The 14,998-nt window shown below is 42.8% G+C and overlaps 1 protein-coding gene across 1 annotated transcript; it reads right to left on the bottom strand.

The window, feature by feature from the left end:
- Positions 1 to 346: 346 nt before the first annotated feature.
- On the bottom strand, positions 347 to 3,642 carry MELLADRAFT_90910 (uncharacterized protein; the record flags this gene model as incomplete). The annotated part of the gene is made up of 13 exons (XM_007404980.1): positions 347 to 766; positions 837 to 1,394; positions 1,454 to 1,531; positions 1,593 to 1,715; positions 1,789 to 1,860; positions 1,919 to 1,993; positions 2,094 to 2,177; positions 2,243 to 2,323; positions 2,413 to 2,535; positions 2,620 to 2,808; positions 2,875 to 3,154; positions 3,315 to 3,361; positions 3,403 to 3,642. The coding sequence occupies 13 exons, from the start codon at positions 3,640 to 3,642 to the stop codon at positions 347 to 349; spliced, it is 2,370 nt and encodes a 789-aa protein (XP_007405042.1).
- Between the last annotated feature and the right edge of the window lie 11,356 nt (positions 3,643 to 14,998).

Below are 14,998 nucleotides of genomic sequence, written 5' to 3'. Positions count from 1 at the left end.
CAAAAAGGAATGCAAAGCAATTCAATTCTTTGTTCTCTGGTGCTTTACACGTTGCCTTCCGTTGTGCTGCAAGCTAGAAGAGATGTATAATACTATCAAGATCAATAATTTTGGTAAAGGCAACACTTGCCTCTGGGGATACATCAAGGACTTACACTTTTACGTCGCTTTTGCTCAGCATCGTCCTTGGCAAGTTTTGCTATGGTCCCAGGTTTCTCCTCTTCTCTCTTCCTAAGTTTTACTCAATACTGAATATGGGTATCAAACATCTTACCAATCTGGGTTACTGTAGGCTTTTGTATTTCTTGGTAACAGAGCTTCCCAAAGACATCCTTGTCAAACCCCATCAGAAAGGTGTCCACCGAAGGGCTTGGATTTGGCGATTCCATCTGATACAGTCCACTAAATTCGGATCCTTTTTGCATTCAGATGCCCATGAAATGTGAGATATACCATAACGCATTGCTGTGGCACAACAAGTTTTGAGAAAGTCGGGCCCTGGGTTGCTGATAAACCCAGCTATGTTGTCTTGCTCCTCGGATTCTTTGGGCTCTTCACGTCCAATTTGCTTAACTTCTTCTGGAGTGAGAAGTTTCCTAGAGTGAGGGCCTAAAAGGCCACTTCCTTCAGTAAGTTTATTACACTCATCTACCTCTTTAAGCACAATCAAGGCCGGCAGCTCTTGTGTAGAGGGGTACAAAAGGAGGGGAATCTTATTGCGGTGTTCCTGAGAAAGACAATGGAAATGGTTTTGTAAAGACTTGGCCTAAAAGATACCTATGTATCAGTTTGTGGCACAATTTGATAAGGAGTCTGCAAAACTACAAGTGGCATACCAATAAATGATCTACACGCCTCTCCACATCACTCCTCTCAACCCGTGGTGAAACTCTTTGACTTGGTTCTTTGTCCAGGTTAATACGTCTTTTGGTGCGCTTCTTGCGTTGAACTAAGTTAGGAGTTATTGAGTTCTGTCGAATAGAACCTGAGGTCGAAGGTATCGCAGTGGTGTCTGCTTCTTTGTAAGGTGCTTGTCTCCCTTGACTTGTCCTTTCATCGGCAGCTGTTTGTCCTGGTGTTCGGAAGTCTTGATGATGGTGAGGCTCAGTCATTGGTTCTTCTTCAACACCCCCGGTGTTGTCGCCAGCGTTTTTGTCGTTTTTCTCATTCAATGACCTAATCCCAGAGGCATTGCCCCTCCTGGGGAACCATTGGATAACATCCTGGATTTTGGTGAGCTGGGTTTCAATCCAATCCAAAAAACTCAAAAACACAAAACACTCAGAGTCACAATTGGAGATGGAGTAATAGTATACAACGGCTAGTATATTACCTCTTGGGAGAAGTGGGAGAAGCCATGCTGGTTTTTTACTAGGTAAGGGACAGATATTTGACTTAGTACAAGAATATTCTTTTGCAAAACCAAGTTCCATGAAATACATATACGACATACCACAGAGACACCCTTGTTTCCATTTGAGGGTGATGCACTCAAGCTTTCAAGAGTCGAATGCACAACCTCTGTTGCGTACTAAAGAGAAGGTGTTAAATTCAGAAGGTTGCATGCTGTTGTGATATGACATTGGACGTACTGTTTGGAGTTCTTTCCACTGGTCAGCTGGCCGTATCATATCTGGCAGGTTGGAGAGAAATCTTGAGTGGACTGTACCACGCGATGCCACCAACAAAGATAGCTTGTCTAATTTGGTATTCAGCTATATGTGGGATGTACATAAAAAATTCAAAGGGGTTGAAGTTTTGGACCATAATCAGTTTGCAGAGACATACCTCCTGAATCTGTGAACCACGATATTTCATAGTAGACTCATAGGATGTCACATTCTCCTGAAGGGTTTGTATCTATTCCATCCAGTGGTTAGGACGTTCTTAGCTTACAAGCAGTGAAGAATGAACAAACCTTGTCTTTCAGACTTTCACATTCCTGATTATTCATTTCCAATGTGCTGTCACGGAGCAGCTCATCTGCTTTGCTCTGGACATGGATTATGTGGGTGATGGTTAGTGTGAATCGTTAGACCTGAAAGACCGCAGATATTGGGTTTTCAAAGTCAAGCTTCAGCCAAATGAATTACCTGGACGGACTGCGCCATGAGGAGACTTTTTGATTCCTCCCAATTACTAATTTGTTGCTTCCATTTTTTTACCCGATGTTGTAGCTGAAAATGTGATGTGATTCACACAAGATAAGCAGAAAACAGTTGAGACAATTATAACTACACACATCTTGTTCCCGGTTATCCAGATGATGACTTAAATCTCCCATTCCCATTGATATACTCATGTCTAGACGTTGTTGCATTATCTGGGATATCTGGGAAGTACAGACCAAATCACATCATCATCTAAATGAAGCATCAAGTTAAGGAAGATGTCCAGGGGTGAAGATCTTACCTGCTGTTTGAGTGCTACGCTTGGTTTTGAGTTCTCAATATTCCAAGAAATTTTTTGAGATGTGATGTGCCGTTTCTTGGCTCCCAGTTTGCACCCAGATGTGGAGCATATCTTTGATGATTTCTGCAATGGATGTAGATGTCTATGTTGAATCAAAAGGATAAGCTTTGAACATTCTCCCGTAGTATAGTAAAGACAAAAACCAACCTCAAACTGAGTACTACTAATGTGAGTCACCATTTGATGTTTGAAAATTTGTGTGGTGTCTGCAAGTTCTCTGAACTCCTTGTGATTCATTACATCTTCCAATATAATTTGAGTGTATTCTGAGAGGCTTCTTTGAAGCTTTTCAATACATATGCTCCGTATTTCTTCCATAGCAGCACCTGTCACGATCTACTTGACAGCAAAACCATAGAACATGAGCAACACGTTGACAACCATGTTAAAGAATGACCTTACATGTGTTTTTATGCTCTGTATGGTGTTATCCAGCTTGTCCAATTCCTGTACTGACCACCTGATAGATGATATAAGCTCCTTTTGAGTGACGCCCTGCAAGACAGGTTGTTGAGCTAGGTATGCAAAGTCAGAAGTGCACGTAGTTGCTGATTTTACCGTTTCCTTTACATTTCCCTGGTTGTCAAAAACAGTGTAAAACAAGCCATCAATATTTTGGTATAAATTAAATGCCTGTGGCTTTTGACTTAGGCATAGTATAGCTGCATAGTATTCACCGCGACTTTGGTTGCGATGGTCTGTAGTGACTCAATCAGTTCACAATGACGAGTTAGCTTGAAGTCATATTCAGAGAGCCGCTCTTTGCATTTGTCCTGGATAAAAGTTATTATGGTTAACTATTGACTTCATCAATTAATGCCCACGAAGAGCAGAGTACGCACCTCCATTTCACCATGATTTTTGACCTAAGTAAAACTATAGTGAGTAGCTAGGATCATACATTGCAGATATGCCTGGCCAGAAGCTTACCATTTGTTCCTGAGAAAGCTTGATCTTCTGAAATCTCACGCCTAATTCATTGAGCTCAATATATTTTGGTGCTGGTGGAGTTATATCTTGCCGGGGTTTTGCACACTTGCGCTGGTCTATATCTTCCAGAAGACGTTTTCTCTTGACTTTGGGTAAGTTGTCTTCACCTGGCTCTGAAAGAACAATCGTCAAATCGTTTTGTGCCATCGCACGGGTGACCCTAGGTGTAGATGTGCTCATTGGTGTAGTTAGAAGATGTTTGGTGTGAATGCACAGATCAAAGAGCGGACTTCAGCTGATCATGCCCCTTTGAAAAATTGAGCAGACCCACAGAAATATCTGCTCAGAGGGATTGTTGTATACTTTCTGGAGGTCTTTTCTTACGTCTTTAGGGATAACAACAATTAAAAACAAGAGCTGGATTGTCAAACCAGTGATTCGAAAGTTGAGGTTTGAGGAGAGATATAGGGTTTGTCAGAGACAAGATCTAAAGTCCAAAGTCCAAAGTCTAGAGATTGAGGACGAGAAAAAGATTGATCCCAAAAGCAAAGCTTGTAAGGTGAGGTGTAAAGTGGAATTTGAGATGAAAAGTGATGTTGATAATTGATTGGACAGAGCCCCGAGTTTGAAGATGTTTGAAGGCTTCTTGGGTTTTATAATGGATTATTGGACTTGAAAGCTTCTCAAAAGTAGCTTTCAAAATACCAGATTATTGTTAGTAAAATGGATTTTGAAAAGAGGGGCAAAAGCAATAACAAACGGTATTTTTGAAAAAAGTGAAAAATAATACATTGTCCCCGCTTTTTGTAAGCTATACCAAACGGGGCCTTAGTGTATGTGGTGCAATTTGTGCATCTTTGGAATCAATTTACTTACATCTTGTCACACCCTTTCAAAGGACAACAAGCCTTTTGACAGTATGCACTCTCCGGTGATGCACTACAGAACTGGTATTGCTGAAAACATCTTTTATCAAATGTACTGCATCACAGCAACTTATGAAGCATTTTAAAAGCCACTGGCTGTGACTTTTGATTGAAGATGTGAGCCAAAGATAGCACCAGTTCTGCTTTTGATTCACCTGGAAAGCAATCTTGAGAAGGTATAAAGTTGGATCATCTCTACTCAATTCCCTTTACCAAAAATTACCAGACCCCTTGTCACATCCCTATGACACACTCACATCAACATACCATCACATACATTCACATTCACATCAATATACCCCACATGATACAATCACATTCACATCAACATACCATCACCTACAAATCAACCATTCACTGATTTTCCAATAACCACTAGTTAGTGTTTGTTGAAAAGCAGTGTGCTTATATCAATAAACAATCACCAGTAAACAGTTCTTTCACTGGAAATCAAACCACCACAAGTCTGCTGTTTGTTGGAAATCAATGTGATAACATCAATGAACCAGATCTTGCACCCCCATCTTGAACCTCCATCAAGTCAACTTCATAACCCACCAAATCCGTGAACAAAATGTGAAGGACCAACTGAAAAAAATTACAGCATTGAAAAGCAAATTGAGAAGAACTTGGAGATTAAAAACAGACACATTCAACTTCAGTCTAATACCAGAACCGCTCCGCACCACTTGGGATCTCGACCCTTTTTGAGTGTGGAGCGGAGATACTGCTCTGACCCGCTGCCCACACATACGGCTATTTCTTCAATTTTTGGGCTCAACACATAGCGGAGCAAAAAAAACGCTCCGCGCACGCTATATAGCGCACTATGAGTGGTGTGCGCTCTATAGCGTTATAGCGCGCTATAAGGCTATAATGAGCGCATAAACTTGGGACAAGTGAAAAAGAAATCGTTTTTATTTCTCAAATACTATCAGGTATTTAAAGTAGAGAGAATGAAGAGAAGGAACTAAACTACCTAATACTTTGGATTTATATGATACTTTAAATTTGTAAACTGCTTTACCTACATTTTTTTCTTTTTGTTCAGACCCGCTATGTAGCATTCAAGCGCCTTGGCAGCCTCCTGAAAAACACCATCAGGCACAATATCTTCTTTCAACCAAGCTTGAGACCCCACAAGGCACTCCATTGTTTTCAGGAGCATGCTACCTCTAGAAGGTGTACACACATTGGCCGCCGCTGAAAATGTACGCTCGCAAGCGCATGACCCAGCTGAGATAGACAAATAATCTCAGGCTAGCTTGGAAAGTGTGGGGAAGTGGTGTGCGTGTTCCTGGAAAAACAGAACAAGAAAACATTCAAGAGATTTTAGCCAAGAGTCAGAAGGACAAATCCCAATTCCAAATTGAAATACAGAATTGGACCAACCTTCCACCACCCAAGTGGAGTTTGATCCTTATTAATTGGGAAGGCTCCTAGGAGATATTCATTGAGATCAGACTTGGCCAAAGTCTCTGTACCCACGCTTGCAACCCCAAAGATGTCCTATTTGTCGGCCTCAGCAGTTCCGTCATCATCTTCAGGTGAAGGACTTGTGTTGCGCAACTCAGATGCCTCAAATTGATTGTTGAACACAGTCTCTATTGCTAACAGTGAAGGTTCCTGATGTTTGGGTAATGAATTGTGAAAAACTTGCCTCGAAAGCAGGTATTGAGAACCGTTGCCAATACGATGGCTTCACAATCCGCCGCCTCCATATGATACTTTTGGAGCCACTCTACCATGATATCAATTGACTTGGTGATGGTTGGAAAGGTTGATGCTTTGGTCTGATGGTTTGTGAGTTTGTTAATTACTCGTTTATATTCAGCTAGTAAGATACATCCAGTAGGGCCATTCCCTTCAACCCAAGAGGTGGCATCCACAAAGGTCTACAATGACCATCAGTATATACCACTTAAAGAGTAGGAAACTCAAGAGGGGCTGACCTTCAAGACTTTGTTCACCATTTCTACAGTGTGCCATTCTTCCGGTGAAATCGTCACACCCTTAAAAAAAACAAGCTTTTCGATCAGCCACAATCATCAAGTTGATGACCTGTAATAAAGAAGATGAGTATATAATATATAAACAAATTTACAAAATGGGGGAAATTACTTACCTCTTGAGCCTCAAAAGCAATCTGACGACTTTTGTAATGGCTGTTCCACCGTGTCTTACATGGACGCTTGAGCATGCGGCCCTTGTATCCCATACGGGCGGATTGTGCCTTGAAATCATTACGACGAGCCGTGCTACTGGCGATTTGGCCTGAGATGCTAACAACCTACATCAAAATACACAAACGTATCAGCATCTGGACTTAAATTGAGCAACTTGGCAGACTCACCTTAGAGAGGGCCAATGCGACATCATCCTCTTGAAATTCTTGACTTTCCACTTCTTCATTTGGTTTGTCGTCATCATCAAAGCCATCAGGCTGGTCAGGTAGACCAGCCTCATCTTCCTCAGACTTGGGCTCGTCAATTTGTATCTTGCCATTGCCATTGTTGATCTCCAGTGCTGGAATTGGCAGACCTACTCCATGTGGAGTAGTTGGTTTTGATTGACCAAAATTTTGGCCTAGTGCTTTCAAGCCATGACCAACCACTAGATTAAGTTTATGCGCATAACATCGTATATGATGCCCTGAGGCATTCCAGAAGACCGGGTCTTCATTGTCTGAAAACATTGTGGACATCTCAGTAGCCATTGTAGTGTTGTTCCCACCACTGTCAGTGGTCTGAGCAAGCATGTAATCAAGTCACATGTATAATGATTAGCAAAAAAAAGGTGTTAAGATAAAAAAAGAAAGTAGAGAGGAGCTATCTTCTTGTGGAGGCCATGACGGATGAATAATCTTCCAATGGGTTGAGCAAGAGCACCAAAGTGTCTCCATCCAACCATTTTGAGTGTATGTTGTTATGTGCTCATTTAACTGTACCGGTACAACTTTATATAGGGGTTTAAGTCCACTATGTTGATACTAGCAAGGCCGCCACAGATACGGTACCGGTATCGTATCGGCGATACCAGTACCGTAGCCGGCTGCACGATACCACATATTTGACTTTTGGGTATCGTATACGGCTCCGGATACGATACCCAGAACCGTATCGTCTCTAACGATACCATTCCAAGGTATGTGGGGTACCGTATCGCACAAAACAGAGCGATACGGTACGATACCGTATCGTCAAATTTGCTGACAATACGGTACGGCATCGTATTGAAGCCAAAATCTGGTGAATTAAAAGCCCAAATCGGCTTTGAATGATCCAAAGCAGGGAGATTTGGATTGGAAAGGGGATAGATGACTTACCAATCAGTCCGGATACTGCAACAACGGGGTATCCGGTATCGTATCGGAGGCCGAGTACGATACTAAATACCGTACTCTGATCGGCGATACCGCCAGAAATCATCTTGGGTATCGTAGCCGTAGCCCGGCTACGATACTCAGGGTACAATACCCAAGTGACCGGATACGGTGCCACACGATACCGATACTAGTATCGTATCTGTGGCGGCCTTGATACTAGGAGCCATACCTGCCTCCCCACATGATTGGCATACAGCGTCTATAGCTCAATGGTCAGAGTACTCATCTGGATTAAGAGGGTTGTGGGTTTGAGTCCTACTAGACACATCATTTTATTGTTCCAACAAGATGCGTTGATCAGCTCCCACAAACGTGTAATGGTTTCCCTTGGTTGTCCAGATGTTGTGTATCAAGGTAAATTTACCTTTGTTTTCCTAGAATAGTTGAGACACATCAGTGATGATAATCAGAAGGGGAATTTCAGTTATGATGACGTACCTTAAGGGTGATGATAATCTTATTGTGCAAACTGGCGAAAAGATGAACTGATTGCTGAGCGGCCCAAGTTTTGGACCGGATCACAGCACCACGATTGATACAATGAAAGGCTGAACATGGTAATTGGTCTTCAAACCAAGACCAAGGCAAAGCATGCCAAACAACCCACATGACCAAAATTGTGTTGATTAGGTCGGGTGAGAAGGATTGTCCAGAAAGATAGGAGTCCAGTTTGGAAGACTTTGCTGCCTTCTTGTTAGCTTGGAGTTTATCATGGTACAAAGGTGGCAGTTTGACACCTGCTGCAAGGGCTTTGTGACTATTGACACATTGTGGTTGTCCCTCGCCACCGTCACAATGAGTCCATAAGCTCCAGTAGGAATGGTCCCCACTGGTGTATGACTTTGGACACCACTGACACTTATACAGTCAATCCTACCAAATATTTAAGACCGTTGTGGAAATCAAAATCAATGATCTTCTTTTTAACATTACTTCTTGATATTTATTTGATCAAGGATTTTAAGTTAAATCAATTTTATATTTTGCTTCAATTGATCACTCATCTATGTTGTTTTGTTACAAGATCAATTCATTATATCAAGTTTATAATCATGAGCTACAGAATTATTCAAATTCAAGACTCAAGTTTCATTGCTCATCTCAAACTGATTGGGCTTATATTAATTTTGATTATAGTTATTAGATTCAAATCTGGTACTTTTATTATTTTATTACTCATTTCTTCATCAAAGATAGTCTACATATACAGTCAAACCCGCGCAAATGCATACCCGCGCAAATGCATAATCAGCCAATTTGCATAGGGCTTGGCTTCCACCAAGCTGGTGTGGGCCAAACTCCAAACTATTGCATAATTTAGTAATGCATAGCGTGTTGCCACAAAAATCCGGATGTTGGTGGGCATAATGCATGGAGATCCGGGGCCGGCCCCGGACTTGCGGGGTTCTGGAAACACAAATTTTCATTGGAGCAGTTGTACATTCACATTTTTGTCTGCTTCATAATGCATAACTCTATGCATTATGACATTTTTGTTCTCATAATGCATAAATTTATGTATTATGACCATAATGCATAGAGTTATGCATTATCACAAAGCCTGTTAAAATGAATAACCGGTCAAAATGCATAGAAAAAATTGTTGCCCCAATTTATGCATTTGCGCGGGTTTGACTGTAAGCAAGCAAAACAAAAATACACAAAAAAAGAAGAAATAACTCGAAAATAGTCCTTTAATATTCAATAAAGTAAAGAATATCTGGATTTCAAACAAAAGGAGGGTGTCAGTATCATTCAACATCAAGATTAGGGTCCAGAGTCGAGATTCAAGATCAGAAAGAAACAAGTGTGGCATACCAAGATTACAAGCTGAGATCACCATAACAAACTAAACAGAGGTTCGATTCCAGGGTGTATGCTTAGAACAAAGAATTAGAAAGATGTCAGTGGGATGCGAAATGAAGAAATCAGAGATGAATTGAAAGCAAAACTCACTTCTTGGCATGCAAGATCTAAATTGAAAGTCAAAATCGAAAATGAATTACATACACTGTTGGTGAGAGAAGATGAATATCAATTTCAGGGTCCAGGATCGAAATCGATAAGAAGAAAGAGACAGGAAGTAAAGTTAGTATGGGAATGGAAGAAAAGGAAGGAGATAAGGATGAAAAGGAAGGACTTACTAGTTCAAAGTCAATCACAGGTCAAATTTTGATGTTGAATCAAAGGAAATCGATTGTTTAAAGCGTGAGAAACGCCAAGAGATCGGTCGGAATTGGTCGGAGCAAAAGGAACAAAGCGGAGAAAGATTGAGGAAAGAGCCTTGAGGCTGAGTTGTGGTTTTGGTTAGGGAAAGATATATAAAGGGGGATTGATCTGTCTGTTCGCATCTAGGAGTGTGTTTGTGTTGGAGTCCAAGTGAGAATCCTTGTGTGTGTCCTAATTTGTGATATCGAGTGTTTAGTTAGTGTAGTATTCGTGTCCGAGTGTATGTTGTTTGAGATCGAGTGTCCTAGAAGAGTTAAAAGAAGAAAAGTTTGTTTTATTAGTTAATTGGTCATCAAAGAAAGAGACAGCTTAAAGTATCAGAACTTACCTTTAGAAAGGATTGACCGTAAAGCGTTAGTGATTAAAAGCAAAGTGTTGTGTAGTTGTGTTTTTTTTATTGGTTGTTCTATTGGTTGCTGAGCTGTGTCGGAATCTAGTCGTGAGGGCGTCAGAAACCGAAATCCAGCAACAAACCCGCCTCTTGATCCAAGTCGAGGCCGGGTCGAGTCGGGGTCCAAAACTTCATTTTGGCCCTGTACACTGTTACATGTGCTACCTAGCCGTGTTAACATCGAAATCAACGTAGTTTTTCACCACAACGTTGTGTAGAGTTGTGTGTGGTATTATCGGAGTCCGGCAAACCTTGCGGATCCATTGGAAATATTAAAAAAGTGTTACGGGAGAAATTTGTAGGGATAGAAAATTGTTAAGAATTGCTCTGGTTCTTTGCGAACTGCAATAAAATTATGGTTGAAGGCAGCGTAACAGCACCATAGTTTCATCCGCTCTCACGAGTGGTGATTCTTACCTTCTCCGGCTCAGCCTATGCTACACTGCGTAGGAGTTCTACACCGTCAGCTGTTATAGAAATGATGATACAATAAAATAAAAAGATTAAAGCATTTACTTGAGGCTCATGAAAGTATGTAAGAAGATCCAGTACCCAGCTTGATTGTACCTTGTTATAAGATTCACCATTTTCTCCAACAAATTCAATATCGGAATCTTGATCAAGGTCCACTTGATCTGGAACCTCAAAGGGCTAAAATGATTCAAAGACTGTGTTATCAGCATTAAAATTGACAGCTGTGTGATGGCACATGTGACTTACATCAGCTTGGTCTGACTTGTTCTTCTTTGATGATTGAGGTGTTGTGGCTGCACTGTCAGACAGTGATCTGGCACACTTGCCAATTGAATATTGAGTCTACACAATCAAAGAAAAGAATCATTTGACAAGTACGTATTGATTCATATCACTAAGAAGAAATAACTCATGTTGCCTTGTGTGTTTGGCTTTGGTCTCAATTGAACTTGAGCCAATTTGTTCTTGTTTTTGGTTGTTGATGTTGGATCAGGAGGTCAAGGCGATGCAGGTCAATTAGCAAGAGGGCCTGATGATTTGTTGTCATCCTCATGAGCTGAAAGAGATGTTCGCAAGTCTTTAGGTTTAACAATGAATCCTGGCTTGGGGAAAGATGGGCTTGGAGGATGGAGGTGTCTGGTGGAAGTTTTACCAGGAACCTGAAGAGTACTCTGGCTCAAACTGTGTGATGTGGTTTTTGAGGGTGCCATGGTTTTGGAGGGGAAGATCAAAATGAAATTGAAGAGAAATGGGTGTGGATATAGAAACAGATAAAAGAAGAGAATCAAAAGTAAGACTCTTTAATTCAGTTCTGATTGTGGGAAATCACACCTACCGTAACACAAGTATAACACAAGCGATTGAAAAACAAGAGGAACCACAAGTGAGCCACCCTCAACAATGTTGCCAGGGATGGTCCATCGGTTTGAAAAGAGTCCAAGCGCCTCCTTGATGGAGTGAGTGTTGGTGTTTGGATAGGTTTGAACCAGATTGATAGAATGGATGTGGCAAAATTAGTTTGAGTGGGTGGAGGCAACCAACCTGTATCAGCCTGTACCCCTTTCCCTGGGTACAGGGCTTTTCATGCACTATATAGTGATGTGCACATGGCCCCAAGACATAGCGTAGTGAATTCCCCACTCTGGAAACTTTGAGCCCCAACAAGTGGCTTGCAGGATGCGCTACAATTTGGGGAGTGTATAGCAGAGGAAAAGACACTATAAAACCGCTCCGCAACCGCTATTTGTTGCGGAGCAGTTCCGGTATTACTTCAGATGCAACAAGAAAATATGTGTAGGAAAAACAAATTACCCATGACTATGGCCTCCCTGATACTGCACTGTTTTTTCTCATAAATGAAAAACCCAAAAAAGACTGCCTTTCTGCATCATTGAAGTTGTTCACCCATGTAATTGTGGTGTAAATTGATAAAAAACTCTCAAACTGCTGTTAATTGCTCAGTTCAATGATTTTAGCAACATGCATCCGGAGCTATATGGGTTGTTTGATTCCTCTATATCAACATTCTACCAGCACAGTATCTCAAGAGGTGGTGTGAAGACCAACCACACCACTCAAGGTGTGAAACATTCTGGTGACATAAGGGCAATGGAATGGGGTTCTGCCACTGGTGTAGCTGCTGATGTTGGAAAAGACACCTGTAAGTCAAATTTATGTGACTTTTTGCAAGATTGTTGAACTTGCTGAGAATTTTTGCAGACAGGTCCATCTACTTGGAGTTTGTTAATTCGATGTAGTCATTACATCCTAATATACCAACCCGGACTTAGTTCTCACGGACATTACCCGGTAGTCCTAAGTTTGTACGGGAGGGGCGCCGCCGGCGGCTCGCCCGGTTTGCGTGGGTAAGAAAATCCTCTTATCCCTCAAACCGGGTTTGCCTTGCTTGGGGCTTGGAGAGCATGGGGAGCTCGGCCTCCCATATGCCGAGGCACCTCTGTGAGTCTCGGCTCGCTGAGTTGTCCCATAGCTCTCAGGGGCGTCTCGGCAAGGGAAATCTCTCTCTCTCTGTCGCCTGTATCCGGAAATTAAGCTTTTATTTGGGCTGACTCAATTGAAACCTTATCTACTGTACGTGCATCATGTGCTTTGCAGAGAACTTCCATCGTTTTGTCAAAGACTAGGGCTTGACCCTTGCACCTCAAACCTTATCTCCACCTTAGCCTCTTGTTCGCCTGTCCACCGCTCTTAGCAGCTTTTTCGTCTCTTCTAAATCCTCCTCAGCGTAGACTTTCAGGTAGGCCTCAATTGCGTCTGACTTCCATCTACCCGTCTTCATAATCTTTTCCCGGCTCCATCCCAGATTCCAACGCAAAGATGCCCCTCCGACTCTGAACGAGTGACCGGACCATCTTCCGTCTGCCGCTCGGCTCTTTCCCCAGATTTGTTCCACTTTGTCCATGAACAGACCTTTCACCAGTGGCTGCCTAAATTTTCCTCCGCCAATGCCGAACAACGCGTCTGATTCTTTCTTCGCCGGGATCTTTTCAACCATTTGTTCTAGGGCAGCAACTGGGTCCAGCACTGACTGCTGCGTCTCAAGTCTGTCGATTCACGGCAGAAACAGGGTAGACGTGAAACAAAAAGGAGCATTAGAAAAAGACCAGGGAACAACGAAACGTTGCCCGTAAGTGAGACTCGTCCTATCCGATGGGTATCAGAGGACATTCACCTTATCTCTTGGATCTGGCCCGGGCTGGCGGTTTTCCCTCTCCACAGGCTTATAATCGCCGTCTTTGATGTGCCAGTACCTTTGAACCAAAGGTCGCCTACTACCAGCATACCCTCCTTCCTGGTCTGCCTAGTCAACTCGCCTAATCTCATCATCCCCCAAAAGGCCACCAGGGCCGTGGTCGATATCAGATTGTCCAATTCGTCCTTTCCCGCGAAATTGAATACGATGTGTAAGAGCTCTTTCACCAAGACTGGGGTCTTTTCCGCCTTCTTTATCTCTCCGTTCTCTTCTAACGATTCCAATTCCTCTGCACGTTCCGTTGCGCGTATGATACCCTTTATCATCTTCTGATCTAAATCCGGAGGTTGCAGCTTCACCGCCATCTGCCAGGCCTGTAATCCAGCTAAGTATTTTTCCAAGGTCCTCGCCCTGACCACCTTCTTCGCCAATGTCTTCTTCTCCGACTTTGAACGGCCTGCCCATACCAGGAATCCATAGATGTCCTCTTTCACCAACGGGATTGCTGATTCCCATTCCCTTCCTACGCTTTTTATATACTCCCGGTACTTCGTTACCACACTTGAGTATCCTTGTAACGTGCTCTCCGCCCACGTCCCAGCTATCATATGTTGAGCAATCTCCAGGGTCTTCTGATCCTTGATCTCCTCGTCGATCTTCCTAAAGCTGACCTTCTTTGACATCATTCACCGTTCGATTAGGAAATCCTTCCGATCTGACGGTAGTTCAAACGTGATCCGTTTATTGGCGTCGGTTGTTGTGTCTTTGTCTCTTGACAGAGCGTCAGCGTCGTTGGCTTTTGACGTCACTCGCTGCTCTTCTAGGTCGCAGTTGAGCTCCGCCAAACGGCATTGAATTTTCCGCCACTCGTTATTCACTGAAACCTGTCTCGACTTCAGGTTTTGCACTACCGATTCCGCCGTGGTGTTGTCCGTCAAAAACTTCAGTCTCAGGCCGGCCACGTTCATCACTCTAGCTGCCACTTCTAACCCCAATCGGATGGCCACCGTCTCGGCCCATGCGATGTCTCGCCTCACACCCAGCGCATCTACTGTTGACCATCCCTCCTTCAGCTCCCACTTATTCCAGTTCTCGCCTATCTTGACCCCTATGCCGTAGTCTGTCGAGGCATCTCCGACCCAACCTACATCTATTGCCTCCCGTCTTGGGAGCAGTCTCCTGTTGGTAAAGTCCTTCATCGTTCTCTTCCAGTCCCACAGGTCGTCCATCGCCTCTTTGGTCAATTGCCGCTTAGCCTTTTTGTTCTTCCAGGTTGCTAACATCTTGTAGAAGCTCGGTGTAAAACATTTCATCTGCGGGACTATGTGAGTCATATGCATCAACCTTCCGATCAATTTTTCTACCTCCTTGAAGGTGTGGCCGTCTTTCGTCAGTGCTTCCTCTATTTTTTGTTTCCTCATTTCAAGCTTCTCCTCAGCAAAGCCCTGCTTAACTAGTACGGCCCAGTAACTGACTGA

The sequence above is a fragment of the Melampsora larici-populina genome (assembly GCF_000204055.1).
Source record: "Melampsora larici-populina 98AG31 unplaced genomic scaffold MELLAscaffold_3, whole genome shotgun sequence".
NCBI classification, from domain to species: Eukaryota; Fungi; Basidiomycota; class Pucciniomycetes; order Pucciniales; family Melampsoraceae; genus Melampsora; species Melampsora laricis-populina.
Note: the sequence above shows the minus strand (reverse complement) of the source record. Positions and strands in the feature narration are given on the sequence as shown.